The 14713-nt window shown below is 51.7% G+C and overlaps 1 protein-coding gene across 1 annotated transcript; it reads right to left on the reverse strand.

Moving 5' to 3' along the window:
• Positions 1-5754: 5754 nt before the first annotated feature.
• Positions 5755-14129, reverse strand: PURB (purine rich element binding protein B). Its single transcript, XM_040644477.1, has one exon. The coding sequence runs from the start codon at positions 14127-14129 to the stop codon at positions 13212-13214; it is 918 nt and encodes a 305-aa protein (XP_040500411.1). The 3' UTR covers positions 5755-13211.
• Between the last annotated feature and the right edge of the window lie 584 nt (positions 14130-14713).

A 14713-nucleotide genomic window follows, 5' to 3' on the forward strand; every position in this document is an offset into this window, starting at 1 on the left:
GAATAAAATAGTTTTCAGCTTGCCCTAAAGAAAAGGTTAGGAATACAGTATAATAGTTCAACATAGACATTTGGTCAAAAATGAGTAGCGGGGGCACCTGGGTGGCGCAGTCCTTAAGTGTCTGCCTTTGCCTCAGGGTGTGATCCCGGGGTTCTGGGATCGAGCCCCGCATCGGGCTCCATGCTCCGCTGGGAGCCTGCTTCTCCCTCTCCCACTCCCCCTGCTTGTGTTCCCTCTCTTGCTGGCTGTCTCTCTCTCTCTGTCAAATAAATAAATATAATCTTTTTAAAAAAATGAGTAGCAAACGTAAATGTTGGGGCCATAAAAATTCACCTGTGAGACCTCACTGTGGAGAACATAGGGACAAGGGGGCCCAGCGGCCATGCATTTGCCACAGCGTTGCCAGGATGCCTAGAATCAGGATTGCCGGGTCAAAGGCCAGCTTCTCGGGTCATTGTGCTAGATCTCTCCAGACCGTTTCCCGGGGGGCTGTGTGCTCCCGCAGCAATACGTGAGTGCCCATGGACCCGAGGATTTACCTGTGGAGTGAGAAATAGCATCTCAGTTTTACTTTGTATTTCTCTTATTATGAGGGAGTTGATTTTCATACAATCATGGACCACTGGTGGCACTTTTTTTCTCTGAGTTGTCTGTACCTATTTCTTCTTGTGTGTGATTGCTTTTACCTTTATGCATCCAGAATCCCCAGGACCCACATAAAGAGTCCGGAAACGGCCGTGGCAGACTAGTGCTGTTCTTAACTGTGGCTGCCCTTGGGCCATTTAGGTCTAGAAGGCCCCAAAACGCTCCTAGCACAGGGCGCTGAAGCACAACTCGTTCGAGAGCAGCTCTGCTCTTCTTCTGGGACCCCGGCTCAGTCTGGAGGGCTGTAACTGGAAAGCGTCCTTTGGCAATCATCTTTCACATGCATTGAGATTTAACAGTGGGGGTTACCTTCTTCTGCACAAAGGGGAAGTGTGCTCCTTGATGCAGAGTGAAAACATGTGAAGTCCTGCTCGCTGAGTCCTGGGAGGACCCGGTTTGTGGGCTCGGCAGGTGCTCAGCCTGTCACACTGTGGGCTTAATGTCCCTGCCCGTGCCCCCAGCCCTGCTCTAAAATGCACCCTCGCCACCAGGTCAGGCCTGGCCCTTGGAGGGTAGGTGAAAGCAGCTTTTCAGGGAACCCGAAGGGCTGGCTCCCTCCAAGTGTGGGGACCTGGAAGGCAAATGGCAGGGACAGTGTAGAAACCCGGAGTGAGAAGCCCTGGTGTCCCCCCAGACTTGTTTTATCCTAAGTCCCGTCCACAGAAGAGAAAACCTTCAGCTGCCAGAGGTCTGGAAGAGGCCAGCAGGTGTATTCAAAGCAAGCTCGTGGCCTCCGCAGGAAAGGCGTGGTGTCAGCTGAGCAGACAAATGAGACCCCCTGTCCTGATGAGTCACTTGCCTGAGTGACGTCCCCAGCTGGGTTTTCACAGCCAGGAAACAGCAGCTGCTGCAGGAGAACGTTCCACACTGCTGACAGCAGCTCTCCTGCCCCTGGCACACTGTTTTCAGCCATTCTTCCTGAGAACCGAACATGCTTTCTCTTTTTGTATTATTTATGCTTGAGGCTGACCTCATGTTCTGAACTAGGCATTGCTAGGGACACGACGTGCGTATTCACAAAGGCTCTCTCTCCAAATTCTAAGCCAAAGCTTCAAGGTCAGAAGCAGCGAGATGTAGGTACGGTCAGGAAATCCTCACTGTAGGTCACAGAATAAAAAAAAAAACAAAACCACAACTTTTCTTGTTCCTAAATTGCACGATAGTCTCGTGACACAGACACGCAGGTCGCCGGATGCCTGAGAGCAGGTGACCATCACTCCCTTTCTCGACTGCTGAATGTGACTGCGAGCTGTTGTCCTGAAACACACACAAAGTCGATCAGAAGCACAACCAGCAAACAATTGCTCCATTCATCAGAGCTCACGAAATAAAGACACTTTTCTCTCAATTCCAGAGGCTCAAAAGTTTTTGTTTTGCCTCTAGGGAAGATGGGTGTGCCCGTGCCTGACTCAATGGAACCTAAAATCGTGAAAAAGTAGGTTACTTTTCAATTCAGTTTCTGCATCGGAGTTGGCTTTGTGGCCCAGAGCAACACGCAAGGAAGAGCCATCAGTGTACCTACCGAGGATGCTGTGTCATTTTACCTGGTGAGCCAATGCGACATGTTCTCAATATATACCAATACATTCAGGGGCGCCGGGGTGGCTCAGTCTGTGAAGCGTCTGCCTTTGGCTCAGGTCATGGTCTCAGGGTCCTGGGATCGAGCCCCAGGTCGGGAGCCCTGCTCAGCTGGGGTTCTGCTTCTCCCTCTCCCTCTGCCCCTCCCCCCCCCCGCCTTGTGCTTTCTCTCCCTCTCCCTCTCCCTCTCTCTCTCTCTCAAATGAATGAATGAATGAATGAATAAACAAATAAATAAATAAATAATCTAAACAAAAACCATACATAAATGTGGTGGGCACTTACCACTGCTGAGATTTTTTTTAAATTATCAACATTTTTCAAAAGGATGCATGCTGAATTGTTTACCAGTGGTTACCTTTAAGGAGTGGGTTTGGAGAAAGAGAGAACATTCATTTTTATTTCTTTCCAGTGATTTTCCACTGTTCACATCTGTCAAAATGAGTATGCCCGAATTTTTATAATAAAAGAAAGTTTGGAGATTTTATTTAATTTTTTAAAGGTTTTATTTATTAATTTGTCAGAGAGAGAGAACACAAGCAGGGGGAGCGGCAGAGGGAGAAGCAGACTCCCCACTGAGCAGGGAGCCCAATGTGGGACTCGATCTCAGGACCCTGGGATCATGACCCGAGAGGAAGGCAGACGCTTAACTGACTGAGCCACCCAGGAGGCCCTGGAGATTTTAATTGCCAAAAAGATGCCCACCGGTTATGAGGGGTGCCGAATAAATGAGCAAAGGACAGGACGATTTTGAGGGTGGGACAGTCTAGGAGGGCTTCCTGGCAGAGCCTGGGGAGGAAGAAGTTGGGGAAGCCGGAGCAAGGCTGTGTCTGGGCCCCCACCCGCAGCTTCAGTCCACACCCTGAGCTCTGCCCTGGGAAGCCTGGTGTGCACTTGAGTAACGGACCACTGGCTGTTCTTACTTATTAACTTGGCTGTTTCTTGGTTTGACACCTAGGCTGGGAAAAAGTACAAAATAGCATAAAAGGGGCCCTTTTCAGGTCCACTTGCTCTTCCCGCTGGCTTCATATGAAGTACCTGTCCGACTCCAACGCACCCCTGCAATGTGCCTTTGGAACCGCTTGTGTTCTGGGAGGGAAAGCATGATTGGAGGGTCTAGAGCGAGCTGTTGGTCCTCACAGTTGAGTTGGGCTCACCCTGATACAAGACTAGCATTTTCCTTCTGGGTCCCTGACACCGATGAACCAAATCAGCACGGTTTTCTGTTTTAACTTTGGGGACCTGTTTTAATTTTGTTCTCAGACACCATACCCTGAGGACATTGATGAGTGGGACCCACCGTTTCTCCATGGCTGCTTTTCTGTAGGAACTCTAGGAGGTCCTGCAGACCTTGGTGCACTGCCTGCCGCCCCAGGCATGGGAATGGGGCAGCAGCCCTGAGAACTGGCTTAGATGTGTGCTCACTCCTCTCCACTAACGAGCTGGGAGGCCCGAACTGGGGCCCTGAGGTCTAAACAGCGAACCGCCCGCGGTGGCCCGAGAGAAGTCACCTCCCGCTTGGGTACCACCTTCTAGCTTCAGCGGGGCTGTCTCCTCAAGGAGTGGAGGCCGGGCCCCATCTTGATGGCTTGGGCTGCTGTCTGCTTCCCAGCTGTGGAGACTGGATCAGCTGGACCCCAAGGGCCTCTCTCGGTGGTGGTGGAGAGCACAGGCGGGGAGCAGAGGCACCTGGCGCATCACCCGGAGCCCTATCCTCCCCCCGCCCCAGGTGCGCTCCAGCACCTCCCAGAGCCCAGCGAGCGGCTCCCCACTGCTTCCCGTGTCTGCCGCCCATGCTGGGCCCACGGGCCCCCCCACCCTGGAGGTCTGCGGAGGGGCGTCTGGGGATCTGAGATCGCGCACAGGGCGGTCGCTAAGGAGGGAGATGCACTGGCTGCGGCCGGTCCTGGCCTCCAGGAGACCGCGCGCGGGACTCGGCTTCCCCCTCCTTCTCCCCAGAATCCCACTGTTCTCACTGCGCCTTCTTCTTCTTCTTCGTCTTCTGCAGCCGGGGCATGCCTGCACGTAGGGGCTCTAGAGGACCAAACTCAGTCCCGTACAGATTCCAGTAGCGGCCACCAGGTGGCTGCTCCGGACACCAGACCAGCGGGGGACCCCAAGGATTTCTGTGTTAGGTATTTGCCCAGAGCCACCCTGCTAGCGTGTGACAGAGCCAGGGACAGAAGTGAGCTCACGGCAACCAAAAGGCCCACGGGCCGGGAAAGCACCCCTGCAGCCTGAGTGGGCTCTGAGCTCCCTGTGGGTCACAGTGCGGTCCTGTCCCTGCCCCTGGGAGCTCGCCAGGGGTGCAGCACCCCAAGCCCCACCCTGGGAGCGAACAGGAGCCCCGGACTCCCCGGGGAGGGCTGCCCCCTGCAAACCGTCCTGAGGAGTTGTCGTTTCAGGCGTGGGTCGAGGTGTGGGCAGTCGAGGCACCAGGGCCACGAGGTAAAGCCAGTCCAGGGACTGCTCTGCCATCCTGTTTCTTTACTTTTCCTGCAGCAGAGAGTCCCAGCCCTTCACCATCTCTCTTGGTTCCCTGAGATCCCGCAGGCCGCTGGTTCGCATCCCCCACTCAGGAGGAGCTTAAAAAGCTAGAACAAAGCGCTCAGGACACCTCTGTCTGTATCCCAAAGGCTCTGGTGCAGGGGGCCTGTGGCTCCCCGACGGGGTCTGCAGCGCAGGCCACTGCCAGGGCCACGAGTCCCAGGGACACCATGGGGATGGGCACAGAGGGGGTATTCCATAGCAAGAGTCTGTAAGTCAGCTGGAGAAACCCGGGGGCACCAGGGGGTGATAGCTGCACTACTCTCCATGCCTCATCTTCAGCAGGGGGGCCACTGGGGTCCTTGAGTCAGGACCACCGCCCAGCCACAGTGCTGCCTGCCTCTGACCTCATTCTCACCAGCCCGCCTTTTCCAGGAGAGCTGTGGCTGGTAGCCCACGGGGTGCATACTTTTGTCTTAAAATTAAACGTCTAATATGATAGGTATCAGTTGACATTGGCCTGCAAGATAAAAGCTCCTTGGGGGGAGTCTGTAGGTAGGTGTAAAGGGGTTCCTGAGGCCAAAAGGTTTGGGACCCCGGCTGGGATCTAGGATGCAAGAGTTTTATTTTTCCTTCCAGGCCGGGGAGCACTGGCCTACCCGCTCCATGGGCAGTCAGCTGTGACGGCCAAGGGGTGACCCCGGGGGAGCAGTTTCTCGCCACCACTGGGAAGGACAGGGCTTAATAGCCAGAAGGCCAGAAACGACAGCGACTAGTGGCCTTTCTGGGATAGGGACCGCAGCAGGAGACTAACACACAACCCCAACTTCCTGCAGATGCTTACAGACGCACGAAGGGCCTCGTACCCCCGAGGGCTCTGGGACTCGCGGGCTGTCTTCCCGATGACAGCCGAGAGGGCTTCTGGGTCCTTCCAGAAGGGAACTCGCCCAATTCCAGGCCCACTCGTGAGCCCAGCGTGCAGAGGGGTCCTTCCCTCCCCATCACCCCCTGCTTCCTGGAATCAGAGATGCCAGCACACAGTCATTCACTTTTCCGCATACTTTATTTGTTACAAACATACAATTTTTAAATATAGACTGTAAAACTCCATTTGCAAAATCTGCTACTGTAAGGAGTGCACACCAGCAGTAAGGATTCTTCAACTTTTGTCTCTGTGTTTCTGTCCGTTTTGCTAGTTAGTGGTCAATACGGGACCCGCCTGTCACAGGCCTGTCAGAAGCTTCCGGCTGTGCTCTCGCGGCTGCCTTGCTCGCGTCCACGCGGACTGGCACCCGGGCTTCCACCTCCAGGCCGTGAGCGCAACAGCCCGTCTACACTCTGCTTCTGAACGGTATCCAGGAAGTGTGATTTCTGAACGGCACTGCACCTCACGGGCTTGTTTGAATCGCCCATGCAGCTGTTAAAGTGCATTCTTCTTTTAAAAAATAAGAGGAATAATCTTTACTCTTTAACCAAGGTACTTAAAAAAAATGAACTTTTTGGTCTCTCAGCAGATATTCCCAAGTTGATCCTATCGCTACAAATTTTAGTGTTCTATTTACAAATATTTATAGGGTTATGGGTGGAGGGGACCTTATAAAATTAAAGGTGCGGCTTCTCTTGAAGCAGAAATCAGTTCTACAAATTCATACACAGGAATACACACTTGGTTTACAACGTACAAGGATGTGGGTATTTACACAGAGACTGAAGACACCCCCAAACCCCTTTTTAAGTACCTAGTTGTCCGTCTAGATCAGGAAGCTCGGTCTCCTGCCACCAAGATTTGGTTTTAAATCATTGAAACGACTTCCGCAGAGTCTCTACGGGCAGGACATCAGTCCCAACTTTGGAGTGAACCGTCTAGTCTAAGGAAGCCCCTGGCGATTATGACCGGCAGTGAGGGTTCCTACAGGATGGAAAGTGTGCTGTCTGGAAACGTATCAGAAGACAAATGGACTCTGAGAAATGATCCTGGAAAAACATTTGCACGAAGGAGCAAAAGGATGACTAAATCCCCACTAACGGTTCAAATACACCAATCATCTTAGCTATCACACGCATACTGATGATGACTGAGAAAGACCCCACATACACTCTCCTGCGGGCACAACACGTAAAACTGGGCTCTAGAAGTGCGCCCTGTGCTTGGACTTCTGCTCCATCTATGAATTTCTAGGAATCCAGAGAGCTTTTGTGCGCGGAGGTGACCTGCAGGTTTATGCCTCGTATCGGAGCGATGAGCAACGACACCCCCAAATCCCTACGACACAAATGTGCTTCGTGAGAGAATCCTGTCCTGCAATTTTCTTGGGCCTCTCTCCCTGCACTTGTGTGTCCCTGAAAAGGGAATTTAAAAAGGGAAGGAATATCCTACTTGCCATTCTGTTTCCAACAGGGTTTTTTTGAACTAGCCTGCTCTTACGACACAGGGTGAGACCGGGGAAAGTCTGCTGCAGGACTTACTGGAGGCAGGAAAGAAAGACAAGCTCGCGGCACCTGCAACACCCTGGCTCGCGCACGGGCAACGCGAAGGCATCCACCGCTTTCCCTCAGTAGGATGGCCCCACAGGTCACCGTCCTACAGACACAATCGACCCTCTCTTATCCGGGTCGGTGGACATTTCCCACACAGGGCACTCGACATTTGCTCCTAGACTCACGATCTCATGCTAGTCAAAAGTACGGTCACGCTCCTTCATCAGACTGTCTCTTACAATCACCTATGGGGGAAAACAACATCTTGGCTTCAAACAAAGCTCTGCTCTCCTGCGATGAGGAGCCCCGCGGAGCAGGGAAACGACCCACACGATGTCTGCGGTGTTTTCCCGTGGCTTTACCGCTCCCGGTCCGCATGTCTAACTCGAGAGGCAGGAGTCAGATTTGCAAACGAAATGGAAAAGATGGTGAACAAGGTAATCACACTGATGGCATATTCCCTGTTTCCTCAGGGAATACAGAATACATTCATAAAAGTCTTACTTGGATCAAGGGGAACGGGTATCACCTGGAACTTGCCAGAGTAGTTAAGTCTTCATGATACACCTTTATTATTTTTTTATTTTCCAAATCAGATTTTCATCCTGACCACTGGACCACATTTATTGAAAGAAGGGTCTGTTGAATCCATCAGTAATGAAACTACATTTTAAGACCAAGGGCTGGAAACAGTGACTTTAACTCTCGAACTGGGATAAATGAACTCACTGTCCCCGAGTGTGAGCTCTTAAGACTTGGGGGGGGGGTGTTTGATAATCAATGACTTTGCTTTCCTAGATTTAGAAACTGGGAAAATGAGATTCCATTTTTGCCATATCCGCCCTCTATCTGCAATTTCAAAAACGGGGCGCCGACAAGCACTTTTTGTGTCTGTATTTTTCTTAAGGTAAATGTGGTTTTCTTTCTTTTCTCTTTTCTACAAGTTATCCCCCCAGCCCACCCATGCGCCCACTATCCAGTTTATTCAAGGGGGGATAGTAACTGTTTAGGAAGACAGCTCATGGATTTACAGTACTCTAAAACCAACCCTGAAAACTGATAATCTCATTCACTTCTCTAACTTCAGTGCTGTTGTTGACAGGAAAAAAAAAAAAAAGTTACCTTAAGGCTTAAGGGAAAGTAACTTTTTAAATTGTGATTGCAGCATTGTTTACTCTCCCATCGACTGGAAGCTAGCAGAATGCATTCTGGATCAACAATACAAACTTCCTAACATTAGCAAAGGTTTTCACTCTTCTTACACAGAACAATATTCGTAAGCAGATTACCTAAGGGAGCCTGAGAAACCATGATCCACATCACATGAAGATCCCATGAATTTCATTATCAAAAAGTGCTTTATCTTTGAGAAATATGTCGGGGTTCAAATGGAAATATACAATGTAAGATCACTCGACACTTTCTCAAGTGAAGTACAAAGTGGAAGAGGAGCAAAACGATGGGAGGCTCTGCTCTCTGAACAGGCCTCGTGCATGTGATTTTTAGGGTGGATTGCATTAAAATCGTTTGAAGAGTTAACAGTGGGATTTTACACCACTCTCTCTATTCTAAAACCTGAGATTGGACACCAAAGCAGTCAACTTTGTTACTTATCAGAGCAATTCTGATCCTTCCTAAAAATAGAAGACAACTCAATTGAATTGATAACTCCAGGGTCAAAACCACGAACTTTCCCCAGGTTTGGAAAGGAGCCGGACCAGGCACGCATAGGACACCAAGAGTGGCCCGCACAAGGCCTCTCGGTGAGTCACCTTCGCACCCATGAGGTCACTTCCCTCCGTCCCTCTCACTGATCAAGGCCACGTTATTTGCAAATGAATATCTACTGAGAGATCAGTTGTGCATTGGACAAAGTACCGTAACTGGGTTAAAAATGAAAACAAATTTTACAGTGAAGAATACGTATGTGCATGGCTTACACACTCAAGCTTCTCCCTAAGGTCATCCGCCTCCAGAGCAAGGCGGACGCCAAGCCATAGTTACCGCTCGATACCTTGTGCAGGTCACTCTACCCTCCAGTAGAGCCGGTCAAGGTCACACAGAACAAAGCATCCTCAGCAACTATGCGCCTGAAGTGTGTAGCCGTTTACAGACCACTCAATATGAGGGCATTATTATAACCAGCCTCTTCTGCCCACAACCCTGCACTTTTTCAGATAAGACAGGATAACTGTTTTGTTTTGAGAAAACTGAAGCTTGTGTCTCCTTGAAAGACCTGCAATTTACTGCCAGGCGAGGGAGGGGCCGGAGGGAGCAGGAGGGGCCGAGCCGCCCGTGCCCCCCGCAGCCCCTCCACCGGCTGGCAGCAAACCGTTGTGGAAAGTGACCTTACAAGTGGCCGTGTGTGTGCCACGGCCACAGCCCTTCTGACCGACTCCACGCCTCCCATGGCAGCTCAGGGTGTCTGCGTTTCCCATTGGGTTTCCACTTTTGAGTTTTGGGTGCCATACAGATTCACGTGGCGCTCTGTGCAGCACATGCACTGAAGGCTTTCTCTGCGGACTAGAACCGCCCCGCTACTCGAACGACAGTGGGGACAATAGAAACCACGAGGCGATGGCGGGATCTCGCCACAGAGTTTCGCTCTTTTGATTCCGTTCCTGCCATTGGACTTCTCGTGTCCAGAATGGCACTGGCTTGAGAAACACTCTACCAATGATCGTAAAAAGAATTTTCGTTCCCCACTTCTTAGAACTATTTTGAACATGTGATTAGCCGGGATGCTTGCCAAGGTTAAAGGACAAACCCTAAATCACTGTTCGTAGTAGAGGATGAAAACCAGAACCAAAAAAAAAAAATCTGGTTGTTTCCCAGAGTCTGTAATGCCATTTTTCTGACTGGAATTAACAGATTTTCTTTGCTAAGCGCTGTTTCTGAAGGAGTTCTGAAATCCTGCCTCGTCAAGAGGCCACACATCAAAAGAGCAGTCTCCGTGCTTCGCGGATTTCTATTGCCCCAGAACAGTGAGTGGAATCAGGGTCAGTGAAATGCTACAACTAGTCCACACCCTTCTGTAATCTTCCTGCAGCGAGAAGAGAGGCAGCGAACCACCCCCTGCAGGAGAAACAAACCTTTGAGATTGGTTAAGACTTAAAAACCCACCACTATGACGTTTACCACTTAATCTTACGTAGGCAGGTCAAAATTTTAATATAAATTACTTTTTCCAACACATAGCTTATGCATTCTTTGCTCCTTTTTTTGGAGGATTCTCAAATTGACATCTAAAGATTTACATATGATATATTACTGTTATACGGTCTAATGACTAAGAAAATTTCTCTGGTAACCAAAGCTGATGCCATATATGGTAGTGTTCTTGGCATATACTCTGTATGCCTCAGAGCACTTCCACATTCTTTCTCTTCAGCTAATTATAGCTTAGTAGCCACTGGTGAAGGATTGTGAAGACCCTGTCATTTCTACAGAATCTAGTTACTCCAATTCGGCCAAACAAAAAGGAAAGAAAAAAAAATACACCAACCCCTTCCAAAGGGGAGGCGCTGCACCTTTGCAAAATTGAACTGGCTCACTCGAGCTGAGCAACAGAACCACCACCGAAGCAAGAAAACAAGTTGGTCTAAACAGGAATTGTACGCAGCTTGAAAACGAACAAGTCACGGCAGTTCACGGAGAGCTGCAACCTGGCTTGTCAGTGCTGCCTCAAAGTTGGAAACTGAAACAGTTTCTGCAAACCTCACGCTAGCTTCGCGGCGCCCTTATGGAAACGGTTTAGGGATTTGTTCTCCGCAGCAAAGAAATCGACACTCAAAACACATAGGTCAATACAGCAGGACATTATTGAAAACAGCTGCCTTGTGGTACAAAATACAGTACAAGTATATACGGATGTCATTAAAACATCAAAAATACTATTGCTCCCATACAGTTTAGGAAACATTCTTTGCGACGGAGAAAGTTTCTTTTAAAAAAAGAAAAAGCTTTAAAAAAAATCTGTTTAAAAAGTCTACTGTGGAGGATGAGAGTACAGAAAGAGTCTGAAAAGGGCACCAATGTTTGTGGCTCTTCCACTGTTTTTTTTTTGTTTTTTTTTTAAAAACAAAACTAAGATCAACAGTATTCTGAATCATAGTCTAATTTTTTAAAAAAGCCTAATTTTATGTACAGTTCTTTCCCTCCCTCTCGGCCACGATGCATGAAGACGACCTTTTTGTTGATTACTTATTTCCCAATAAATACAAAAGGATTGTAGAGATTGAATACCAAACTCAGATAATAAAAGGATATGCAATAAATTAAATGGCAGCTCAGATAAAGGGCAGGCATGCAGTTAAAAAAAAAAATACTAAGATCGTGGAGGTGGGGTTACTTGCCTCCTGGTTGAGAAGGTGTCGCACAAAGGATACCTACAAACTTTGGAAAGAACGTTAGCTCCCGTTCAATTCAAAGTCACCTAGGTCTGTGACACTTCTAGAAATACCTTGTGATGGGGTGGGATTAACTTGATTAGTAAAAATCATTTCTACTGAAAATCCATGTAAAATATAGAAGAGGCGATCCTTGAAAACCCCAACTTTTATTCTTGAAAAACAGCTGGATAAACTGGCAAAAGCCAGTCTGTTGAAATTTCAGGATGGTCTAAAAATGCTTCCAGGACATAGTCAGCATTTGCACGTTCCCTTCATCTCCATTCCGATGGATCTCAGCTTCTAAAGGGCACACTGCTCCAATCACTCATCCATCACTTGCCAACTTTGATCGGGAGGTACTGAAACAATGGATCGAGTTCTTAAAAACTGACTTTAAAAGAATAGATGCTGCTGGAATTCTGGACCTGAGGATCTTTAGTATGTGAACAAATCCACAGACGGAACTGAAGGTAGGTGAAGACTTCAGTTTTGGTTATTTCCAACTTTACTGCGAGGACATATATTCCATTAAAGCTCAGGCTTGTAGCCACACTGTTCCTCTTGTAGGTATCTTCAAGTTTTAGGCTTGAAAATCCCTCAGCCAACCAGTGGCCCAAACAGCCGAATTAGCCATAATTCAGTGGCTCAGGCGGAGCAGCCACAGGGACCTGGCTCTCCTTCATCCCTAAGCCACCTCTTGGTCATGACCTCCGTGTCTAGAGACCGGGGGAAGGACTTTAGCGAGCAGCAACTAATCCACTCAAACAGTCCTCCCTGTGCTTGATGCCGGATTTCTTCCTGTGCCTACCTCAGCAGCCCCCAATGTAAAATCGCTCTTGGCTCGGAAAAAAACGTGGCCAGCTTCTAAAATCCTTTAGTAACAGATTCTAGTTGAAGGACTGACATCTGAATCCATTTGCACCAGGAAAACAATGCCACAAAGAGACACGGACACTGGTCCAGGTTCCACGCAAAACCATTTCAGACAAAATGGACCCAATTTGTTTCTGTATTCCCCGGTGGCTTCTGGAATTCTTATTCTGCCCTGTCCATGATTATTTAAAGTTGCACTCCTTTTCATGAACCCTGTACCCTCAGAACTGGGCAAAGGCCAAGGCCTCTCTCTTCTCAAGAATTCCACGAAGACCTAGATCCAATATGCTCATTTCAATGGAGGTGAAGAGATCGACCCCAGAACAGTGAGGTCCGGAGAGATCGTCAGGCCAGGACATCCGGGTAGAACACAAATGCAGCTGTCATGGACGGGTCTGGGGAACTCGAGTGTTCCCTGGCCCTGGGCACGTTAGGATCTGCCCCCGCTGCAGGGCTACCCTGGCGGGGTCACAAACCCCAACTGGAAACTACGGAAACCAAGACGATTTTGCTCAGGTTGTCTCCTCTTTGCAGGCTGCTGTCAATTCCTTGGAACTTTGCTGCTTTTCCCGAATTGTCCGCGACTGTTCTTTTGTGGTTATTTCTCTTAATGAACTGTATTATTTTTTAACTTTGTGTTCTCCCGACGGGGCCCCCTTGCTCCGCCTCCGCTAGCTCCCTGGGGATGAGCAGGAAGGGGGCTCTCCAGCCAAGGGAATGGTGGCGGGGCTGGGGGCCCCATCGGGGAAGCGACGCACTTCAATCCTCGTCCACCTCCTCGCCCTCCGACTCGTCCCCACCGCGTCGCTCGTACAGCTTATCCCTCTGCCGCTCCTGGATCTCTTTCATCTCGTCCGCGTACCGGCAAAAGGCGCCCCCGAACTTGCCCCAGGCCTTGAAGGGGACGGTGATGGCGTTGCGGTAGGACGGCTTCACCTCGCTCACTCGCAGGAACACGCCGTACTTGTTGCAGCCCACGTCGAAGAAGAAGCGCTTGGAGTCCACGGTGATGGAGGTGCCTTCTGGGAGCTCGCCGTAAAGGCCGCCGCCCGCGCCCCCCGCGCCACCGCCCGGGCCCCCCGCCAGCTCGTCGTCGTCGCCGCCGTAGTCGTCGATGAGCTTCGCCAGGGCGTCCCGGAACTCGATGAGGCCCTGCGCGGGCAGCGCGATGGTCTGCCCGCTCTGCAGGCCGCCGGGCCCGGGGCCGCCGCCGCCGCGGTTGACTGTCTGGCGGATGCGTAGAAAGCGGCCGCGCTGGTTCTCCTTGAGGTCCAGGTAGTACTTGCGGTTCTCGCGCACCAGGAACTCGCTCTTGAGCGCGCGCCGCGGCCCGCCGCCGTCCTCGGCGCCCGCCGCCGCCGCCGCCACCTGTTCCGGGCTGCTGGGGCCCAGCTGCGCGTAGTGCTCGATGAAATCGCCCAAGTAGTCGCGGAACTCAGCGGCCACCGCCATGGACAGCGTCAAGCGGCTCTTGGAGCCCCCCGCGCCCACCTCGGCGATCTTCAGGAAGCGGCCCTTAGCGTTCTGCTTCACGTCCAGGTAGAAGCGCTTGTTCTGGATGTCCAGCCGCTTCGAGGCCAACTCCTGAGTCTCCTGCTCGCCGCCGCGGGCCGCGGGCTGGAAGCTGCCGGGCCCGCCGCCGCCGCCGCGTTCACTGCCGCTGTCGCCGTCCGCCATCTTCTCGGCCGCCGTCGCCGCCGCCGCCGCGCCTCGGCCGCCGCCGCCGCCCGCCGCGCTCGCGCCCGCCCTCCGCCCTGCGGCTCGCTCTCCGGGGCCCCCAGCCTCGCCCGCCGGCCGCTCACGCGCTCCCGCTGCTCATCGCCGGCCGCCGCCGCCGCCGCCGCCCCCCATCGCCCCGCGCTCCGCCCCGCCACTTCCGCCCGGCTCGCGCCAGCTTCCGGCGCGCGCCCCCTGACGCCACCCGCCCCGCCCACACGTCCTCGCGGCCGGAAGCGCCGCGCGCCGCGGCGGCAGCGGGGCGCAGAACAGTGACGTCGCGGCGCGCGGCGCCCTGGGAAGGGGAGAGCGTCCCGGGAGGTGAAGGATGTGGGAGGGCCCGGGGAGGAGACCTTGTGCGTCCTTTTTGCGGTCGCGTGTTTCCCGGGTGCCAGACTCGTCGAAATAAGTGCACTTCCTTGTAGGGACAGCGGTTATGATTGTGGTGACATCCAAAGGGAGAGGCATTAAAGGAGGGAGGATGCCGGGGTCATCCGGTCTCCGAACAAAGCTGACCCGGTAGCGTTGCTGGGCAACGGCCCGGG

The sequence above is a fragment of the Ursus maritimus genome, unplaced genomic scaffold (assembly GCF_017311325.1).
Source record: "Ursus maritimus isolate PB19 unplaced genomic scaffold, ASM1731132v1 scaffold_3, whole genome shotgun sequence".
NCBI classification, from domain to species: domain Eukaryota; kingdom Metazoa; phylum Chordata; class Mammalia; order Carnivora; family Ursidae; genus Ursus; species Ursus maritimus.

Coding starts and splice junctions, on each gene's coding strand:
- PURB (XM_040644477.1), bottom strand. CDS start 14,129: ATGGCGGACGGCGACAGCGGCAGTGAACGCGGCGGCGGCGGCGGGCCC.